Raw genomic sequence first — 17,864 nt, 5'->3', positions numbered from 1 at the left:
TCGGCACGCCTGCGCATCGCACACAACCTTTCGTATTCCTCATCATTTAACGGCACTCTGTCACTATTGGCTTTGATTTTTGGGCTCGACTCCAGAAAATGAGTTAATGTGGAGATTAATTCCGTGTTTTGCAGCTGTAAGTCCCCTGCTCACTGCATTCTTGTAAGTATCCCAATTTGCAGACTTTATAAGTTTCCTCCTTGATGACGTCTATGCAATACCAGCGCATATGAAAATTGGGTACTGATCACTGCCACGTGTTTCTAAGTCAGTACACCAGGAGAAGTTTTGAGCAGCTGCACTTGTTGCTAAGGTCACATAATGCCGCTGGCAGTCGTCACACCCCGGAGGTAGGTTATGCTGCCGTCGTTTAGGGGCTCAATTGAATACTTTGCCAAAAGGTGGGCAAGTTGTGCACCTCGCGCACATGTGTGTGAGCTGCCCCAGATTTCATTGCGAGCGTTAAAGTCTCCACAAATGATATATGGCAAAGGCGTTGCCGATATTAAATGTTCAAGCCTTGATATGTCTAGTGGCTTGGCTGGCTCTAAATATACACCAATGATAGTGTATGCTTTCCTACCAATTACTGTAAGGGCACACATGTGCTTGTTGTCGCTGGGACTTGAACCAAGGAAGCCGGAATATCTTTACGGAAGCTATACAGAAAACCTGCTGACGTCACCTGGTCGCTGCGAATGAAGGAGGTGGTAGCCGTTCATTCGGAACTGGCCTCCAACACACGATTCTGATATCACAAGAAAAGGAAAATGATACGCTCGCACCAGCTGTCGAAAGTCTGGAAGTTTCGACTCTAGACCACGAGTGTTCCGCTGAAATAGGGTGCATTTGCGGAAGATGTTGTGGATGGTTAGATGAGGTGAGGTTGTTCTTGCAGAAGCCATGATTACTGCTGTGGTGAGTAGCGCCCCTGTGGGCCGTAAAATGCTGACACCAACGGCTCCATTGCCAGAACAGCTTCCACCCCAGGCAGACTTTTGGACCAAGGGCTTGCGCGGACAAGAGCCTTGATGACTGCAAACAGCATAGGTATCAGTAATACCGAAATATCTTTTTTGTGCCAATTTGCTGCTTTTGGTAGGTCATCCTGTCGCGTTGCGGTGTCTTAGGTTGAGGGCAGGAGTTGGCATTTGACGCGTCTTGTGTGGAAGATGGGGTTGACGTCAAAATAGGCGAAGTGATCAAGGGCTTGCCACACTTTTTCTTAGCAGCAGCTGCGTAGGAGTTTGCAGCTGTCTCTTGTCTTGTTGAGTTTGTTGGTCTTGGCCTTGGATAGATGCAAAAACAAATTCAGGATTCGGTGGCCGGTCTTGACGTTTGGACGGTTTTCCTTGTACTTGTTCCACTGTGCGTTCAAGCGTAGCGGCTTTCATTTTGGGACACCCTCCGTATGATGCAGGGTGTGGGCCATTGCAGTTTGCGCATTTTGGTTGCTCTCTCGACGTACATTCCTTGTGTGAGTGAGGACCAGCACATACTTTGCAGCGAAGGGGGCCGGTGCAGTGTCTGGAGATGTCTCTGGCATTTGAAACACTGCCTTGCTGGTCCAGAGTATATTCAGTTACAAGGTAACTGCAAAAGCCCAGTGTAACCCGTTTAGGCAGCGGGGAATCTTTGGCGAATTCCGATATTACGGTACGGTGACATATCTCTTTGATGTTACCACCGTCTTCATGAATGTAAGCGATGAGTCTCCTTGCTGAGACAACGCCTTGCTTACGAAGGTACTCATGCAGGTTTTCGTTTGAGTGATTCAGAGGTACAGTCTTTGTCAAAAGTAACCAGGCTCCATGGTTTGCTTCTCATTCGTATAACAGAGCCCTCAGGACTTCTCTAAAGATCAAAAAGTTCTTTGAAGGTGAGAACAGGGGCTCTCCTTACCATACAGAGGTTTAGAGCTTGAGGGCTGGAATAATAACTTTAATGTACGACTGAGCAGAAAAACGTGCAGCCTGGTTACTTTTGACAAAGACTGTACGTCCACAATTTTCCCATAGCTTACCATGTACGAGTATCAGACGCGGGCCTCTACAGCCACTCCAGCCAGTTCTGTCACTGCAAGCAGGCGGTTCGGGGCGGGCAGCGTAGATACCCAGACCATCAAGCTTCCGTTCTTGTTGAGACGATGTCTAAGCACCTTTTCTTGGGCCGACATCACAACCGCCGTTGCCACGACGTTGGGGCTGGCTTTCTATAAGTCGCCTCCTTCTTTTGTGGGCCTGAAGATGAGAGGAACTACAGGGTGATCAAATGTTTAGGGGAATCCCCCAAGGTGCAGTAGATTTGTGATAAGGGAGTAACTGCTCATTGACATCCATCCGAGCGCAGCCATACGGCTACAAAGGAAAGCTATACAGCTTTCTTCGAAACTTCGTAGTTAAAGAAAAATTTGTCCTAGTCCGGGGTTAGAACCTGGAACCACCGCTTCATCGGAGCAGTCGCTCTACACTCTAAGAAAAAAGGGTGTAAGAAGGGTGTATCTTCACGACTTATGCTATCTGAAGGCGCATGGACTAACGATGCACTTTGCAGAGTGCATCGTTACACCCGTGTCGAGGTGGTGGAGGCCGTTAGTCTCTTTCAGAAAACTTACCCCCTTTTTTACTCTTCAAACCAGCTGTGTTCCCTCTGCGCGAAGACGCTTACAGCAAAGTATGCAGCCCTCACCGCCTCCCCTCCCTCTCGAACATGGCCCTCTCCCGAAAGCGGGGTGGCGGGGTTATTTTGAGGACAATAGTTAAAAGCTACGCTGGCTCACGCTCCCCCACTGCATTGATCCTTTCACCCGCGCTGGCGACACTGACCGCGCCTCCTCGCTTCTTCAAGGGACCAGAAGCTATTTCTTGGAAGAACACGTACAGCGATCTTCTGCCCATCTCCGCCTGGAGGCGGCTTGGCGGATGCACAGAACGTTACTGAAAAAAGGTGCATTGGCCGCGATCAGCCACGACAACCATCACGCATGCAAACATGCTCTTGGTTGCTAACGACCTAAAATAATCACTAATATTCGGTGCATGTGCTTTCATACTCATGATTGGATATCATTTTAAAAAGAAGTAAGTCAGCAAAGACAGACGGCATGATCGGTGCTGTGTTACTCCTCTGACCAATCGCAGCTCTGAACGAAATCAACAGTTTAGCGCTTCAACACACCAGAGGCATAAAAATTATTGCGCTTATAATTTCGGCTTGTGGTTACGCTTTTATTAAAGCGGTAATAAAAGCTTTAAAAGGAACAGTTTTGCTTCACAGCCAGCGTAAGCTCTATTAGTCAGCGCTGTTCTTCATTTTCTAATAGCGTACGATAAATACCAGGGCGGTTAATTCCGTCCGTACAATTTCGAATAACGTGCACCACTTTTCGAATAACCCCTCGTTGTGGCACATGTTCCTGAGCAAATAACAGACGAATAACAGAAAGGGTTCAGGTTAACATGCATACAAGTTAATAAATAAAAATCAGACGAACGAGCGAGATTGTTGACGCAGTAATTTTATGTTAGCTGAAGATGCAATGTCACGCAAATCCCGAATAAATTGCACTCTCATATTTCTGCTCCATTTCAACAACAAAAAAGAGCCCTACTCGCTGATAACCGCGTGATCTTCACCACTAATACTGACAACGCTGAAAAACCAAAATGAAAGAAACTAGGGAAGGAATAATTCTGCATCTGAACTGAGTTGTGAACGTGGCCTGACCATTCCATATATATAGGTACTTTTTTGTTTAGAGCACTTTTACCAAGACACGAGCCAGGCCTCATAGTCGCACTTTTGCTGGTCTACTATGAGATCACCAGCATTTGTACAGGGTCCGTCAAAAGTTCCCAGGCCACATGGTCCGCTTTTCATCGGTATATCCTGGCACTTAAGATTCCGATAGAGCTATCGAGGTTCTAAGGTGGTAGAACGATCCTTCTTCTATTCTCTACAGATATGTTGAGCTTCGAGGGTATCTCAACAGCCCGACTATGCTGCTGAAAAGCAAACCCTGTGGCATTGGAACTTTTGACGTTCCCTGTACATCTGCTCTGAAACTCCTCAACGCAGCGTAAAAGACATTTCTACGTTTCCTTTCCAACAAGTGCACGGATCCTTTCTCTCGGCACAAGATAGCGAAGCCCATAGTAATCAGTTTTCGAGATAGCTGCATTTCCTGATCATGTTTTGGCGCATACAAGTGTTTCACATAGAAGCAATTCAATTTCAGCTTATTTTAAATTGATAAACAGGGAGCGAGGCGACCAAAGCGATTTAAGTCTATTCGAACTTCTCTTGCGTATGAAATTGTGCTGCACGCCTACAAGAGCAGAAATTAGCTTAAACTCAGTGTACGTGTACGTAACTGTTAGCTTTTAGGTTGTTCCGCGCAGCTTTAATGCAGTCAAATAGTACTGATAGTCAGAAATGAAGTTGACTGCCTCCATTTTTTTTTTTTCGAACTGTAGCGCTATGGAAGCATCGAATTCCGCAACAAACCGGGAGCCAGAGGAAACAGTAATCAAGGCGCTTATATTGCGGCAGTGCATTGTGAATTCTTATGGAATGGTTCATGCGTCAGGAAATAACTCTTTCTTTTAGAGGCTAATGATAAGCACTAAACAGTACATTGCACTAGATAGACGCAGCCCGAAGACCCAAGCTCGAAAATAAATGAAACTAGGGCGTATAAACCGGCAGGTTTTCCTTCATCATCGTAAGTTGCTTCGGATGACTGAGACTTTTGTCTTGTACGCACAAATAAAACTGAGCTAAAGGACACATTGTATCGCACTGACGAACCAATCTTTAACAAAAGCATAAATTCAGCGGTGGCAAATGCCTATATAGAATAAAATGAAAGTGCGTAAATAGACGGAATCGCCCGAATAACCAGTCGGTTGAAGCGTCTTAACGGATGCTTGCTGGCATAGCGCTGGCAGTGTTCCATTTCTGCTCTGTTGACCCATTTTGAAAACATTTTGAGAACTTCGCGAACACTGGAACGATGAGAGGTGAGAACTGCTGCATCAGCAGTGGTCGACTGTCGTTTGAAGCCCTCTTCTGCGCCATCTTCCTCAAATGTTCAAATGTTGTGAATCCCCTTTGTTTGCCTGACGCTTCTGATCACTCGATGCGGCTTTATTAAATCCATATCTCTACAGCTGTATCTATTTCGATTGAGTTAAACTATTTTTGAACAGAGCGGTTTTCTTTTGCTTTCTTCGGATTCTCCTCACACGTGCGGCCCCACAAAAGAAAGTTGAAATTTCTCGCAGCAATATCACGCGGCAATATCAGTATTTAAAACTGTTACTGTACCTGACATTGAATCAATAATGCTGCAGCATTTACATCGGTTTTAGAAGTACAGGAAGGGCAGTTTATTGATATATCTTTCGCAGTAGCTCCTGTACGCGGTAGTACGAGAACTTCCGAATGATGCTCGTAACTTTAAGCTGCAGCTGCTCTGAAAACTATTCTGTTGCATACGCCACACATTTACGGCAGCATCTGCGTAATTCATACTGCGTAATAGCTGGCTGCGTAAAAAGCTTCAAAGGGATACTGCAAGCACTGACAAGACGAGTCTCGCCGCGCTCGTTGTCTCCGATAAACGAAGAGTTGTGCGCACGCCGAAAGCGCGGAAAAATACGTGCCACAAGGGCAGAGAGGCGCATGCAAAAATAATAAGCTACCAGCACATTGCAAAGACCAAAGGTTGTTGCCCCGCACGCGGGCAGCTTGACCTTGGGACACTACTGGGAACGCAGACGTTCTTTCAGTCAGCGGAGAAAAGGAAAAGAGGGGAAGCGCGGGGTCCGGCGGAACGAAAGAAAGGCACGAAGCATGGAGGAAGGAAAACCTCCTCTGTAATTCCTCTAAGCAAGCTTTGGAAGCGATGGCTGGCGATGGGTTGTAGTTTCACCCTTCTCCCTCTTCAGGTCACGTGCCTGTCTATTTGGATTGGCCGCTCGCGTAGAGTCGAAGACGAAGCCGCTGTTTACCGCGCCTGGGTGCCGTGTGTGCAAGTCGCGACGCGCATTCCTCTTTTCATCTTTTAGTACGGGCCTCTGTGCGTTTAGGTTCTGTTCAGCGATTACTTCATCGTGCAAGGTTCATCGATGTGTGATGCTGCAGTGGGCGACATCTTCGCGAAAGAGTCAACGTCTGAAAGAAACAGCGCATGCCAGATCGTCGCGGCGCCCTCATCGTACGGATTCTTTGCGCCCAATTTCAACCGTACAAGTAAGTGACATTTTCGTTTGGTCATACGGGTTGTTTCCTGCCATCGAGTTATGGTGTGTTCAATACAGATTTTTTATCATGGATTGTGTGCGCGAGCCGCTGCTTGTTGCTATTTCTTGTTTTGAGCCGGTCGCGTGCGGCCGGAGGGAGCCTATCGTGTACAACACACGATCGCAGCGGCGCAATCTGCAGGCGTCTTTCTCATGCTTTCTTTCGCTGCAGGCTCTGATCCTTCGTCTGCCGTGCGAAAGAACATTGCCGGTCGTCTCTTCAACGCCAAGTATTTGTCCCTGCTCACGACCATTCAGTAAGGTAAGTCCAAACCGCAGTCTCCGTTCAGAAAGGGGCGAGTAAATTAGTGTGCGCGCTTCTGTGGCACGTACTGCGCGCAGTGCTCACATCTACTGCAGCACTGTATGTGATTCTTATTGCACAATAATCCCTTTATAATTTTAGCGCTGCAAGGCAACTCCTTCTGCCAGGCCGCTTTTTTTTTTTTGCGAATGGACGGCGTCAATTTTTTTTTATTTACCACGGAGTAGCAAGCAAACGATAAAACAGTAAACTTGAAATTTATTTATTCATAGGCAAGAAATTAGCAGCTCATTTGTGCTCTGCGCTTCCAGGCATGCGGCCGTTTTCGCTTACACCTTGCAATATTTTTGCTAACCCAGAATGTGACTTATCATGCCAGCAGTTTTACTGCATTCGAATGGCAAGATGCGCTTGCTAATGGTGTTAAGTTGATATGTAACTGGCTCTTCACTCAGGCTGAGAACTAATAGAGAAAAATGAACTTGTTTAGTTCTTTTTATTAGTGAAAAGGTCAGGGCTGGTTGGTGGCCAAACATTAGCTCACAAAAGCGTACAGTCTATGTCACCTCTTTTTGTGCTCTTGTATTCTCTTATGAAAGAGTGAAACTTTAGGTTTGATGTTGCTCTAAGAGGTTGAATAGAAGAATACGCTAGTATCTAAGCTTTTCTGTTTAGAACAATAAGGATTTTGGTTGCACTGCGGTAATCTGTCAACGAAAAAAAAATTCTGTAATGAATACTGTCAATCTCGTAAGCAGTAACAGTATAGTTCTTTCTTTTTTCTGCAATGGCTGTTAGAAGATATGTTAATTATGTTAGGCACTTAGTGACAATTCACTGGTAATAGGCCATTGTGCTGTAGAAGTTTGTCTAGGCTTATTATGCCAGTGCACTGCGTCAATTATGCCTGTGATAAATATGTGGCAAGTGCTGTAATAGATAAAATTTGGAACAAAAAGTTGTTTCTCGTTTTCAAACTATTCCTGTCATTTTTTGAGCATGTGTGCTGCCATTACGTGGTTTAATGAACATATAAGTTATCACTAACCATTACACTAACGCTATAAATGACATCTCTATTGCAGTGCACCTGGGAGAAGGAGGGATGCAAAGGTGCACAACCATTGTCACTCCTAGCACCGAAGTTCAGCCTGGATTCTTCAAAACCGTACGAGTGGCCGGGACTAGACGTGTGTGGTATGTATGTTTTTATGTAATTGGGACATTGTTGCAAGTTCATCATCACTTGATGTCCATCCGTGAACATAGTATGATATGTTGCGCAGCTGCAGCCATTCTATTACAGAGATTTTAGAGCTTTTCAATGTTTTCGAGGACTTAGTTCCGAAAGAATTTCTGAATAATGGTTTGAATAATTGTGACAACTTTTTATGGCATGAAGTATAAATCCAGTTTTTTTTCTGCAAAAGTAGGCTGGACTTCAGCAAAGATTTCATATTGAATTAGTTTGAGAGGCGCTGCCTACAATTCATGTTGCTGGAGAAGTCAGAAAAAAATGATGCAGAGTTATGGTAATGCTTGGCAGGGTGGCATGCTACCAAGCTAATATGACTAGCACCGTCGTTTATGCATGTAGAGCTTAATGCGATATGAAGCTATCTTCTTTGCACTGTTCACACTTTCTTTTTGAGTAGGAAGGTGCTGTTCACTGATGTGAATAATTTCCAATAACTCACGTGAACCCATATTTGTTCTATTTCACATTGGAGTGAACTTAAAATTTAACTAAGCTCACGTGCCCTGCATGTGAAAGCAGATATGGAAGGCAACTAGTTTAATAGCCATTCTTGCATGCTGTCAGTCAGTGTTTACAATTTCATTATGCTAAGCATCTGAAAAGATGTGTAAAGGTAACACAACATTCTGTTGTGCCAGCAAAATGTAATTCACGAGAATTACTGCTGCTGCATATGCTGCAAGCATTGGATGAAGCAGCACTGTCTAAATAAAAAGACGAGCTTTGTAATTTCCTCAAGCAAAAATAGTGCTTTAGAAGGAGACTGTTCTATGCTGCTTGTGTAGTTAATGTAGTCTGTCAGTAAAGGCCAGTCCATAACCAAAGCTTTTTGCACAGGCATAATGTAGAGGTGTAGTATGAAACAGGCTATGAACGTGAATAAAAAGTATCTTTATTATAATGTGGTCCAAATAATTTTTTTGTTATGATGTTACCTCATGCATGGAGACAACTCTTTAGATGTGTAAGTTGCCCTTGCTATTATTTCACATTTAGCCGAAAGCTTTTCCTTGTTTTCCAGGAGTGGTAGACTAAGATTTATAGTGCATAGCCTTTGTGCATAGGCCTTTCACCAGGTATTTAAACTGTATCGAAAGGCTGTGACAATGCAATGCACCCAGAAATGCCATCACAGGCACAAGCTTCCTGCTGTTTGCTAATCGGAAATGAATTCACAGGTAATATATGCAGGGAAAATTACAATTGGAAGTATCACTCATTGATGCTCAGATAATCACCTACACTTCCCTTTTAGGAAGAAAATTCACTGTATGGGCAACAAAACATATAATGGCATCAGAGACCAGAGACATATTGTTAGCAAGGGCTGCATGAAACCTTAACCACTCTAGATACAGAGAAATAAAAACACGAGAATGGAGGGAAGGGTTTGTTAAACGGCATTTCATTTTATCACCTTTTAGTAGCTTCCATTTCATGCACATGTTTTTCTGTTTCTTGATATGACCCTCTTCTTAGTCTGGCATCCGGGATGCCTACAGCCTGACCGTGCAGCTGGGCACAATATTCTGGATTTTTCCTGAGAAGCCAGTGTGCTTGTGATAATGTCAGCATATGTGAGTGATTAAGTAGCTGCCATTTAGGACATGTTTTGTTTTTCCTGCATATCTTTTCTGATTTTGGTTCTCATTAATAAACAGAAGCCTGCACTTGTGGCATTGTTTTCATGCATCGCCCTTTATCCCTGCCTTTTGTGTGGTTTACACTTTTAGACCTGAACTAACTAAGCCCATGGTCACGTCGTCTGAGCTTTGTGGTTGCAAAATTCATTATATGTTTTCTTCTCTGTGCAGGTCAAATACATGGTACATACTGCCTCCACCTGTATGAAGAAGACTGCCAGGGTCATTGCTGTAATATGGTGTAGCATGTGACAAAATAAATATGACGGTATGTTTCTTTCTCCAATTCGTTTATGAATTCTTTGTGTACATTCTGCAGTAGTACCTGCACCTGAACACACAATGACACAGACCATCTCACATGAAAGATTCGTCGCAACATTTTGACACTGCCTGCACTTCCAGAAAGACTCGGGCTTCTACCATATGGGTCAACTTTAGTTCTGCATTCAGTGGGCAGGTTTACGCTACAGAAGGGTAATAATGCTCTCGTGTGGACAGTATAAATACACCACCGAGTAGTGCATAGATACCCTTTGCAGTAGGGCATTACTTTGTACCACTAGAAGGGTAACTTTATCCACCATGTAAGGGTATAAGCATGCACCACAGGGGTGCAAACTTTGCTCTGTTTATGACGGTATAAGTTTAGTCTTTGACAAAGTAACTTTGCACTTCTATACATAGCATAAATTTACCTACTAAAGGTGCAAACTTGCACCTTGCATGCTAGGATATGTTTATGCTTTCCTCAGGCTAACATTTACCCCTTTTAGAAAGGCGTAATGTTATACCTAACTGGTTTAAAGTTACTCTTCTTATGTCAGTGCAAGTTTAGGCTATTAGAGCGTAACATTACTCTATGTGCGAGAGCATAAATACTTAGTCTCCAAGAAACAGCGTAACCTTACCCCCAAAAAGGTGTCAGCTCAGCGACAAGTGTTTTACCCCCCAAAAAGACTAAGATCACACCTTTTTTTCTTAGAGTGTACCAACTAAGTTAACCGGGACGGCAAGCTTATGGTAGGGCGAGAGCGAATTGATCAGTAACTCGAAGTGTGAACTGTGTTGGTCAAATTTTTAAGGGAATCCCCCAAGGTGGAGTAGATTTGTAATAAGGGAGTAATTACTCATTGGCATCCACCCGAGCGCAGCCATACGGCTACAAATCCAATCATATAGCGCAGTCATACGGGTACAAATCATTATAGCTTTCCTTTGTAGCCGTATGGCTGCGCTCGGGTGGATGTCAATGAGTAATTACTGCCTTATTAGGAACTACAGGAGCACGTTTTTTCTAGTAAGACACGATCGTAATTGCGGTCTGGTCCATGTCCTTTGCATTTACTCCCAAAGGCTCGCCGGTTGCGTGACCTTCTCGTGGTCTTATGTTTGTATCTTCGTGGTCCGTGGCCACGGCTACAGTGGCCTATGATGCTGCTGCCACTGCTGCTGTGGACGCTGCGTTGTCAGTTGCCAGAGTTGCCATGAGTGCAGCATGGGTGCAGCCGATGACGGGGCGAATCTGGGCGGGTACGGCGCTGAGCGGTCAGGAGGCCGCCCAACGCGATTCTTGCGGTGCGCCAGGACCCCCAGATCGTCGCACGATGGATGCACAACACAGATTCACACGTGTAGAGCACAGAAGCACAAAGAAACTGAAATTAGGGGCTCCGCTCAGAGAGACAGGCCACTGATCCAATGCGGTAGCGTGTTGCCCTTGTGTTGCATGCAGTATTTTTCAGTAGGGCAGTGCTGCAGTAATATTTTTGCCGAGTTACACCATGGCAGATGACGAGGTCGTACGCGATTTGAGTTTGCCAGGAAATCGTGTACAGAGTTTCTCTGGGCGCTTTTTTTTTTCTTTTCGCTGTGTTCTGACTCTGAGCGTGATTTAAGGTACCTCAAGAGGAGATAACTTGGCTTGTTGTAAGGGTTGGCCGGTTTGTACTGCTCAAAAAAAAACGTGTCGCAGTGCGAGAGAGGGAAACAAACGCCGATTACAAAACTCACAATAAAAGTTGTTCTAGAAGATAACTGAAAAAAAAAAAGAAAATCATTTATATTTTTATGCGATAACAACAGCGCTCAAAGCACGCATTACTCAAGTTTAGAACATAATCAGAAATGAGATGCGAACGCCCAGGGATTCAATTAGCATGGAAGCAAACAAAAAAAATTAAACGGCGATTACACTCATGGTAAAGTGACTAACCAGCACTGGCTTGTCGACCGTGTACCTTTGCAGTTGTTGCGTTTGCTTTGAAGGCTGCTGCCGCACATGAGTGTGTCCGAGTTGTGTTGCTGTTTTGGAATGGTCTCAACGAGTGCTATATGGTGCGAGACATGTGTTGTCACGGACTTGGATATCTTGTCGCGCAGCACGTTCGCCCGCATGCAGCGTTCAGGGCACGGCGCTTCGCCTCGGCTCCATCCATGAATCTCCCGCAACGCGACTGATGTGCTACGTCGTCCCTGGCGGCTTTATCACAACTACGGCGGTTGCTACCGTGCAGGGCGCCAGACATGGCAGTAACTAAATACTGTAATAAAATTATATAATTTAATTACTTTCTAGTACTTTATATTGTGATGAATTATTTCAGATCAAGAAATTTAATGATGTGATGCATTAAAACCGAAGCGCTGGCCTTGTGGCTGAGCATCCCCCCCCCCCCCCCCATTCGAGAGGTGCTGGGTTCGAACCTCAGCGCCACCGGGTATACCAAATGGTTTGCTAATGGGTACAAAATTTCCCCCGGCCTGGTGCTCGGCTTTTCTGGGGTGATTTTCTTGGGAAAAGGCTCTTGGATCGAACCGCTGGATTACTTTGGCCCAGTAATTTTGCAGCTAGAGGAATTACTTTGCTGAATTGAATTGCTAGAGGAATCCCATGGTTACGCCGGCCAAGGGCACAGCGGTGCCCGGCTTCACTCGTCGCCACGGAGCGTGGGAGGGACAGGCATAAGCGCGCATGGCGCTAACATCCCATGCAGAAACTGCATAAATGAATCCTTAGTACCACCGAACAAATTAAATAACGCGTTTCAGAGAATTCAAGAACTGCGGGGAGCAAGACGATGGGTTCGTTACTCGTTTGCGTCTTGAACGCACTGAAACGACAAGTGCTTGGCCGGCCAGTCGTTTTTTATTTTGTTTGCATTGTCTTATCTTTGTAATGGTCAGAGCAGGGGGTGGTGGTGGGGAGTGATATTTGGCTGGGACGCAGTTTGGTGGGAAGACCAAAGAATGTTCAAGTCGCGTTTTGCGTTTTTCTCACTCTATTTTTTTTTGGGGGGGGGGGGGGGGGGAGTTGAGTGGATCAAGCGTATTTGAATTTTGCTGTTGTCCATTAGTTATATGCCAGACCACTGCACCTACCGTCGACCCTAGAGACGCCACTGCGAAGAATGAAGTAATCGCGTCAGCACCCTCAAGTGACGCGGACGCCGAATGCTACAAAATCAACGGGGCTCCACTACATAATGCATCGAGCGATTCACTCTGGAGCCAGATGAAGAGCTGGGAGAGCGATTTTACGATCTTTGAGTAGTACCCAAGGCTGATAAAAATTTCATACATGAACAACGCTGGGTTTTCCTTACCTGCGTCAGCACATCGCCTATTCAGCACAGCCAAGGACACTTTCCTCAAAGCGTGGCAAAATTTTAGACGCCCAATTTGAAGCCCATTTCCTTCTGCGGGGTCAACAAATTGCGAAATCTGAGATGATTTTAAGAGCGAGCTGTGACCAGTGTACTTCTTTGTATGCATCAGAACCGAAAAGTAATTTTAGACTAACTACATTACTTTTCGGAAGTAATTGTAATCCTGTTGATTTTATACGAAGTAATTGGTAATGGAGTTAATTACATTTGCGATATCTTAGGAATGTAATTAGTAATGTAGTCTATAATTACGTTTCAAAAGTAATTCTGCCATGGCAGGCGCGCAGGATGCCGCGCTATCCTGTCATTGCAGGATGCTTTCATGAGAGGAGTTTTAAGACGTTTGCCGCGGCGTCTCCTTCGACCAGCGCCCCATCTGATGACAAGTTAGCGCGAGGCACGGGCTATGTGCGCGATGTGGTCGAGTGATCGGGGACGCTCGATGACGACAGCGCGGTCACTCGGCGCGAAGGCAGAGGAACTTCGCTATAACAGCAATAGCTGTAAAAGGAAGCGACTCGCGCAAGGAAACCATCCATAAGCGGTCGAGCCCGCGTCTTCCCGTCCACGGCGTCTTCCCGTCCCTCCTGATGATTACGAAGGTTGTAAAAGGCGCAAGCCATGAAGTGCCTGCACGGGGGGTCGTACCTGTCGAACTCCTTCCCATAGCTTCCGCACTGCTTCACTGTGCAAGGGTGTGCTCCTCTAGATTTGACAGTGCTCTTGGAGCGAAACGGCACGGGTCATGTGTCCCATATGTACAGGCGCGGCCATAAGTAAACGGAGCACGCTATTGCGTTCAAAGTGCAATCACGCTTTCTCCATTGGTAATAAAGAAGCGTTGTTTGTCTACAAGAAAGCCCACCAACCTCCTCTACCAGCATGCGCGTACCACTGCTGGAAATTTCAATTAGGTGACGCGTGAAAAATATTCGAAGACAGTTGCGTGCTCCGTTTACTTTTGTCCGCGCCTGTACAGGATGTTTCGCCTAAGATTGTTAGCAATTTTTAAAAATTATATTTTTGAGTTAGAAGATCGCTTTTTTTTTCGCCATAGCACTGTCATCGCTGATGTGCACCAATAGAGCTGAGAAGTGTTTGCTAGCAGGCTGGTTAAATATAGTCGGATACAACTTAAGTCTGCAGCGAAGCTCCGCCCACATTCAGCCTCGGCGCACAGAATTCCTCCATGACAAAAAAATAGCCCATTGTTAAAACTTTTCTTGTTATCTAAACAAAAACTAACCACAAGAAAAAAGTTATAAGGTCTAGAATTTTGCTACCAGGCTTGTTTAGCATAGTCAAACGTTAAAAAGTTGATTTCGTTTATTATTTTCGCTTGACCAGCGGAGTAATACAGTACGCCGCAGACTGTGGCCAAGTGTTAGCAACTGCTGTTTTTTAAAGTCGTATCCTACTATAACATTGAATTGTTAACTTTTCAACTATTCTCGTTAGGCTCCTCATTTATTGACAGCTTTATAGCCAACTGTAAGCAATATCCATGTTAGTTTTAAGATTTTCTAAAATGCCATTCTCGTCGCCGATGCAGCACAACCAATTCTGGGACCGCACATGGGCGAAACCGCAACCGCACGGCCGGAAATAGCGCTAGCCACGCTAAGAACGCGCATCACACAGCGGCAGGGTGTCACGTGCTCATTTCGTGAGTGACCTGAAAGCACGTTCCTGATATATTTTGAATATTAGTATCTGGAACTGCGTTCCATGCAGGGCCTGTTTGCAGGGGTAGAGCCTGTGAGAAGGCCCTTCAATAAAATTGCCTATTAACACAGCTCTGCAGGCCCGCCCAACCACTCTTGCTGCTTGCTGTTCTCATTATATTTGCTGCCTTACGTTTGCGGCGTTCTCTAATGATTCAGTACTGTTGGGCAGGGCGCAACTCAATTACAACTCTGTCCGCAAAGCGACGCTTTATATATATATATATATATATATATATATATATATATATATATATATATATATATATATATATATATATATATATATATATATATATATATATATATATATATATATATATATATATATATATATGGTTCTGCCATTCATTCTTTACGGAAAGGTCATTATTAGAAAATGTACTTGTGTTGCACTTAACTCACTGCTGGGCAAGTAGTGATTACCGTTGATCTGGATCATGAGAGGCAAATGTCTAGAAGAATAAGAATGGGGTGGAGCGCCTATGACAGGTTCTCTCAGATCATGAATGGCAGTTTACCAATATCCCTCAAGAGAAAAGTATTCAACAGTTGTGTCTTACCGGTACTCACCTAAGGGGCACAAACGTGGTGGCTAATGAAAAGTGTTCAGCTTAAATTAAGGACAACGCAGCGAGCTATGGAAAGAAAAAGGCCAGGCGTAACGTTAAGAGACCGGAAGCGGGCGGAGTGGGTGAGGGAACAAACGCGGGTTAATGACATCCTGGTCGAAATCAAGAGGAAGAAATGGGCTGGGGCAGGACACGTAATGCGAAGGCAAGATAAGTAGTTTTTTTAGTTTATGGGGTTTAACGTCCCAAAGCGACTAAGGCTATGAGAGACGCCGTAGTGGAGGGCTCCGGAAATTTCGGCCACCTGGGGTTCTTTAACGTGCACTGACATCGCACAGTACACGGGCCTCTAGAATTTCTCCTCCAAAGAAATTCTAGCCGCCGCGGCCGGGATCGAACCCGCGTCTTTTGGGTCAGCAGCCGAGCACCATAGCCGCTGAGCCACCGCGGCGGCGGCAAGATAACCGCTGGTCCTTAAGGGTAACGGAGTGGATTCCAAGAGAAGGCAAGCATAGCAGGGGGCGGCAGAAAGTTAGGTGGGCGGATGAGATTAAGAAGTTTGCGGGGACACGGTGGGCGCAGCTGGAAAAGGACAGGGTTAATTGGAGAGACATTGGAGACAGGGGAACCTTTGCCCTGCAGTGGGTGCAGTCAGGCTGATGATGATGATGAATAACCACATAGTGAATAAACGCAAAATGAGCTGAATGAATCAGAATAAAACTGGGATGACGAGAGGCACTGTTTGTAAGTGTTTCTATGAGAAATACGGGCCGAAAAACAATGAAAAAAGAAATTGTCGTAACATCAAAACACAAACCTTTCGAAGACTTTTACAGTGCTTGTAAAGTGGGCAACATCTGTTCAAACCTGGGTTATCATACTGGCCTGTGTCTCCAAACTCGAAGTCTGGTAGTACTTACATGGCTGCACATTTCAGAAGGGCGGGAAAAGGGTTTCTGTACATACCTAAATTAAAAGTGCCCCATTTCGAGGCAGATTATATCTACTCTTCACGACTGGCCATTATGCGCCGCCATGGTGGCTTAGTGGTTATGGCGCTCAGCTGCTGAATTGAAAGACGCGTGTTCGATCCTGGCCGCAGGCACCGGTAGTCGAATTTCGATGGAAGCGAAGTTCTAGAAGCTTGTGCACTATGCACTGTGCAATGTCAGTGCAAAAGAGGCACAGGCTAGTATAGGAATTGATGTCCGAAAAACTGAACACAGGTGGTTAGGTTTTTTTTTTTTTTGCTTCTAAGGGTAACGTAAGGGGGAATGTACTGCACGCAGTTGGCAGCGCTTCAAAAGATCTGATCACGTTATTTGTTGCCTGAATGCACCACGTTCAACTAAATCCAGTGCTTCAGCTGAACTTTGCAGGAAACAACTCCACCGGAGAGGCTAACCGGTAGGCTAACCGGCACTGCAACTAACCTCGTAAAACAGTTTGCTGAAGGTTCTGTATACTAAGATATGAAAGATCGACAGTCCCTCGGACCGTAGTAAAATGTTAATAACAGCGACCTTTGCTCTCTCACAAAAAAAAAGCGCATAAAAACCTTCTACTAAAGTTGCTTCGTGCCACAGACATCATACAGTGAAGAGGCTGAAGCTGTTCTACACATATGAAGTCATGTTCAAAATTTTCTTTGAGCTATTTTCTCGCTCCTATATTATGTGCTCAGGCAGTATTGGCCACGAAAAAAATGGCACAGAAGGCGTGCCATTGTTTGAGGAGTTTTTTTTTTTTTTTTCGAAAAGAGCCAAATTTACTTTAACAGAAACCAAGAAAATGTGGCTGTTCTGAAGCGAAAGCTTCACTGCTCTAGGTAAAGCCACTTTCGCGGTGGAGGCAAGTTTCTCCTTCAAATGACCTTGAGCTTTAAAAGCAAAAGAAAGGCGCATAATGGCCCCCTGAGGCAGTGGACACCTTAGTCACGCATTAAGCTACGAAACCAATGGAGCGGCAGCTTGGAAAGCAAAGGAAAGGCGCATAACTGCCCTCTTGGAACAGTGGGCACCTCAATCGTACTTTAAGCTACGTGGCGGGAGCGACAGGTGTGCGCTGCATGCGTTGGCATTGACAACGTTATGGCAGAAACGGAAGCCATGTAGGCCGTCGGCGTTCATGGTCTTCAGTGGCGTTGGCGCTGACGACGTTTTACACTCCGATCATGTTAAGGAAAGGAAGTGCGCATAACTGGCTCCGTTGGTCAGTGGACGCCTGAATCGCCCTTATAGGCACATGAGGTGATGAGAGAGAGATGTGGCCTGCATGCGTTAGCGTTGACAACGTTGTGGCAGACACGCGGCACTGATGCAATAGGCCGCAGCGTTCATTGGGTGAGCAAACTCTCGCGATCAACCATTAACTGCCACCTGCCAGGGTGGCAGGGTGGGCGCGCAGCCTATCCAGTGTCCGGAACG

At 45.3% G+C, this 17,864-nt stretch overlaps 1 protein-coding gene across 1 annotated transcript; it reads left to right on the top strand.

The window, feature by feature from the left end:
- The first annotated feature begins 4,994 nt into the window (after positions 1–4,994).
- LOC149351488 (uncharacterized) lies at positions 4,995–9,757 on the top strand. The gene is made up of 4 exons (XM_089580848.1): positions 4,995–6,255; positions 6,478–6,567; positions 7,656–7,767; positions 9,643–9,757. Exons 1-4 carry the CDS (start codon positions 6,139–6,141, stop codon positions 9,714–9,716), a joined length of 393 nt encoding a protein of 130 aa, XP_089436974.1. The 5' UTR covers positions 4,995–6,138; the 3' UTR covers positions 9,717–9,757.
- The last annotated feature ends 8,107 nt before the right edge of the window (positions 9,758–17,864 follow it).

This window comes from Amblyomma mixtum, chromosome 3, assembly GCF_055824585.1.
Source record: "Amblyomma mixtum isolate Tamu chromosome 3, ASM5582458v1, whole genome shotgun sequence".
In the NCBI taxonomy this organism is placed as follows: domain Eukaryota; kingdom Metazoa; phylum Arthropoda; class Arachnida; order Ixodida; family Ixodidae; genus Amblyomma; species Amblyomma mixtum.
The sequence above is the reverse complement of the archived record's forward strand: the minus strand, read 5'-3'. Positions and strand labels throughout refer to the sequence as shown.

Coding starts and splice junctions, on each gene's coding strand:
- LOC149351488 (XM_089580848.1), top strand. CDS start 6,139: ATGCTGCAGTGGGCGACATCTTCGCGAAAGAGTCAACGTCTGAAAGAA. Junction 6,256..6,477: donor GCCCAATTTCAACCGTACAA/GTAAGTGACATT, acceptor CTTTCGCTGCAG/GCTCTGATCCTTCGTCTGCC. Junction 7,768..9,642: donor GCCGGGACTAGACGTGTGTG/GTATGTATGTTT, acceptor TTCTCTGTGCAG/GTCAAATACATGGTACATAC.